At 39.7% G+C, this 4199-nt stretch overlaps 1 protein-coding gene across 1 annotated transcript; it reads left to right on the top strand.

Moving 5' to 3' along the window:
* Positions 1-1428: 1428 nt before the first annotated feature.
* Positions 1429-2478, top strand: LOC110028498 (protein BIG GRAIN 1-like). The gene has a single exon (XM_020730366.1). The coding sequence runs from the start codon at positions 1429-1431 to the stop codon at positions 2476-2478; it is 1050 nt and encodes a 349-aa protein (XP_020586025.1).
* Positions 2479-4199: the final 1721 nt, after the last annotated feature.

The raw sequence follows: 4199 nt of genomic DNA, 5'->3' as shown, positions 1-4199 counted from the left end.
GGTTACATAATCTTAGTCAAACAGGTCAAGAAAGATCAATGTACTTGCTATAAGTTAATGTCCACTATTGATCATTAGGATATCATTTTCCCTTCTCTCTCTCGTTCTCTTTGTTTCTCTCTGTTAGACCTGGGCGTTGGTTGGGTGGCTTGACAGACTCGCCATAAGCTCACTTAAAATTGGCGGGCTTGGGTGTGGAAAATTATTTTTTTTGCGGCTCCAACTCTGCCTGAGCGTGTTTTGATTTAATCAAAGCATGACACAACCAAATCGGACCCGCCCACCCAAAACCCAGTCCGAACATAAAATCTCAAAATTTATTAAGAAATATGATTTGAGTAATGCTAATTTTTTATGTAATGCTAACGATTTGAGTGTTATGTATGTAAATATAAATGTATGGGTGTTAGATATGTAATTGCATGAGAATTATGTGATATGTTTGAATTTGTTTAAGATTTTAATGCATGTGTGGCTTCACGTTTGAAGCAAGCTGCTACAGAGAAATAGGGAAACTTCTCAAAATTCTACTATGAATTTCGCATAGATTTGTGTGTGCTTTTTTTTACTTTTGTCTTTTTGAATTTATTAATTTATGTTTCTTTCTAGAAGAAGAAAAAGAAAAAAAGTTGTTAATTTTTTTAATATTGAACTTATATCAAAATTATATTTTGCCTTTATGTGTTTCCTCTTAAGCTTTTGCATGCATATATATAGTAGAGTAAATTATGATGATATTCAATCAACTACCAACTCTTGTATTAAATTTTGTTGTGTATCAAGAAAGTCATTTTTTGTGTCTAAATAAAGCTTCATGAATGTCATTTCTTCAATAAAGAGGAAGTAAAAAATTTCCTCTTTACAATGTAGAATGTATTATTCATGAATTGTGATGATTAGAGTCTTTTTCTTCTTCCTTTCTTATAACAAAATGATCTTTCTTTTTAAGGCCGGTGGGTCGGCCCAGATCAGCCCGACATTTAGTTTGGGCAGGTTTGACTATTAGTTTTTAAATAGAAATCGGCCACAAAATTAGCCCGAACCCACTTAAACTACTTAAAAGTCGAACAAGCCTGGCCCGGCAATATTCCAATGATCTATAATTTCAAAAATATATTCATTTTGAAAGAATTAAACCTAAAGGCTTTTCAACCCTATCATTAAATGCAATAAAACAGAGAGTGAGCTTACGGTTGGTGGCGGGAACAATGCAGCCTCATCCAGCCAGTCACCTAATCAGATTGGACGGATAGGATCAGCCAGGGGCCCAAGGAAAGGCTCAGAGATGCAGGCCCGCGTGACGGCCTCAAAAGGCCCAGCCCCGCCCTTCTTTCCCACAGCTCCAATCCCTCAACTCTCCTTCCCTTCTTCTTCTTCCTCCTGCTTCCCCATTCTGAAACAAATATCAGGAACTGTGTAAGAAAACAAATGGAGATATGGCGAGATGGAGTCTCGAGGTCACCACATTGTCGGCATCGAGATCACCCCTCCTTCTCCTCTACTCTCCTCGACACCATCTATCGTTCCATCGACGATGAACACTTCACCAGCGGAGGAGTAGACTCTTTCTCTGCTAAGAAAAAACAGAGCGACCCCAGCAGATTGATTGCACCGCTGAACCAATCACAAATGACTCGAACGGGAAGCGAGTACTGGAGCAGAAGGAAGCCCTGCTCTGTGACAAAACAAACAGCAAATCGATCAGGTACCGAACACTGGACCACCGCTACCTCAAGCTCCTCCGACGGGTCAAGCTACGGAGGTTTCTCCTCCTCCGAAGCAGAATCGGTCTCAAGCCGCCTTCCCCCAACCAGATTATCAACCAACCTGGCCCGATCCTGCCGAAACAGGCCTGCAACATACCCACCGCAACCGCAGCTGCCGACCGTCACCAGAGTCGACGATATGAGAGCGAAGAAGGAACGACACGGCTCGATTCGTAGCCGGTTACTGAGCGAGCTAAGAAAAGGGAGAGCGCCTGCGTCTCCCGGCGCTCGCCTCGCTAACTTTCTCAACTCTCTATTCCCTGCGAAATCCAAGGTCTCAAGAAACCCCGTCGACAGCGTCGATAAGCCGGCATATTCTTCACCGTCGGCTTATTCTCGATCCTGTTTGAGCAAGACGCCTTCGTCGAGGGGACAGCCGGCGTCGGAGAAGAGAACCGTGAGGTTCTGTCCAGTTAGTGTGATCGTCGATGAAGATTGCCGTCCTTGCGGCCACAAATGTGTGTACGGCGGAGATCGACTTTCCCCCGCGCTCCCGGCGGCTGCGCCGCCGGTAAGAAGTGCGACGGAGTTGTTGAGGAGATCGGAACTGGAAGAGGAGGAGGAGGAGGACGCGGATGCGGAGAGCGATTCGAGCTCTGATTTGTTTGAGTTGGAGAATCTGGCGGTTGGGCGGTTCCAGGACGAACTGCCGGTGTACGAGACGACGCGGCTGGGGATCTACAGTGGTGTTTCGCATCGTTTGGTTTTATGACTAAAATACCCCGACAAAATCTGACAGTAAGGGGGAAGGTGGGTTTAATAAAATAATGAATAAATAATAATGGAAATTTTGATGTCTGTAATTTTTGTTTTTGGGAAGTAATATTAGTTTTGTTTTTATTGACTGCATTTTATATGAAGTAAATTATCATATTTGATAGGGTGCAGTTCAAAAATACGACCCTAGATTTATAACATATTAATTGAAAAAAAAATAAAAATTATTAAAAGTGAATGTGGAGTGCTCATGAGAAAGTGATCAAATTTTAGGAGTAAAGAAATTATTTTGTAAATATTGAAATATGTTTAATCCAAAATTATATTAGCATAAAAAAAGGAAAGATAGAAAAAGATAAAGAGATAAAAATAGAGAGAAATGAATAATAATCAATCATTTCATATTGAAAAAATGTTCAATCAATTTATTGATGAGAGTCCATAATGATGATATTATATTTTTGTTTTTATTTGAAAGGGGCATGTATTGAGGGAATTTCTGGTATTTTACTTGTATGAGCTTATTGTTCAACTGTTTTTTTTGGCTCGGTCAGCTAAGCTTAGATGCTTTTGGGTTGACGGGAACGGCTTGATCGGTTGAGCTTGGTTGTCATGCGTGATTAACTGATCTACCCTGGCTGCAATTATTGATCCTTGGTGAGGAGCCTCTTGAGTGTCCTTGGGGTGGTAGGAGATACGATGGAATTGAATTTTTCCTTGGATTAGCTCTGCTGAAGGGTAGACTAACGTATTAAGTTTGTTTTCTTGTGGTGCCTATCTCGAATACTATTTTTTCTCATTTCTGGCCGAATGGCTTGTGCTTGGATGATGCAGTCGTCTTTTTGTTTACTTCACGATCTCATAAATTTTGCCTTACTGGCTTTGTTCATATGGCTTTGTTTGGACGGTCAAGTGGGCCATAGGATCTTCTAGTAGTGGACTAACCTTTGCTCTAATCTTCCATTCTGGATCATTAGGTCTCCTTAAGATCAGTGTTGTCTCATTTTTAATGTACATATTTTTGTTTTTCAATTCTCTTACTACTTAAAAGTGATGTTGCAATATGAATAATAGAATTTATTGTAAAAGAATATCACATTTAATTTTAATTAATGATTTCATAATAGGACTCCCTTGATTTCAGTACCTTCAGTTTTTATAAATATTGTCTGATGGACCTTCTTCTATTCCAAAATTGCTTAGCAACATTCCCCATTTGAGTTGGAAGGTTTTCAAGTGTTGCAATGGAGAACTTATCGAAACCATACGGTGATGTTTCCAATACGGTTATGATTGACTTCTTTGAGAAACCAAAGGGATGAGGCCACCTCAAAGGTGAGAGGAAGAATAAAGTCATTATGCAGATGAACAAGTTTATATTTTGACTGTCAAATCAGGTGAGATCGTTTAATTTGATCCTTTACAATAAGAAAAAAAATATTTAGTCAACTAGCCTGACATTCGATCTAATTGATCAACCATTTGTCGTGGCACAGGACCCTCCATTTAACTCGGTCTCTCAAAAAACTTTTAATGACCTCCCGTTGCTTTCGCTGGTGCCCATTAGTGAGGGTGTTACATGGGTTACAATATTTGAGTGAAATCAGCTCCTGAGTAAGAGGGGCTTCAGTCTTGCTTGTGGGATTAGCTTTTTTTTCTAATTATTTTCCATTTTACTATATATATATATATATGTATATATATATATATATATAT

This window comes from Phalaenopsis equestris, unplaced genomic scaffold (assembly GCF_001263595.1).
Source record: "Phalaenopsis equestris unplaced genomic scaffold, ASM126359v1 Scaffold000513, whole genome shotgun sequence".
Taxonomy (NCBI): Eukaryota; Viridiplantae; Streptophyta; class Magnoliopsida; order Asparagales; family Orchidaceae; genus Phalaenopsis; species Phalaenopsis equestris.
Note: the sequence above shows the minus strand (reverse complement) of the source record. Positions and strands in the feature narration are given on the sequence as shown.

Bases quoted from the DNA above. Each gene is read 5' to 3' on its own strand.
- LOC110028498 (XM_020730366.1), top strand. From the start codon at position 1,429: ATGGAGATATGGCGAGATGGAGTCTCGAGGTCACCACATTGTCGGCAT.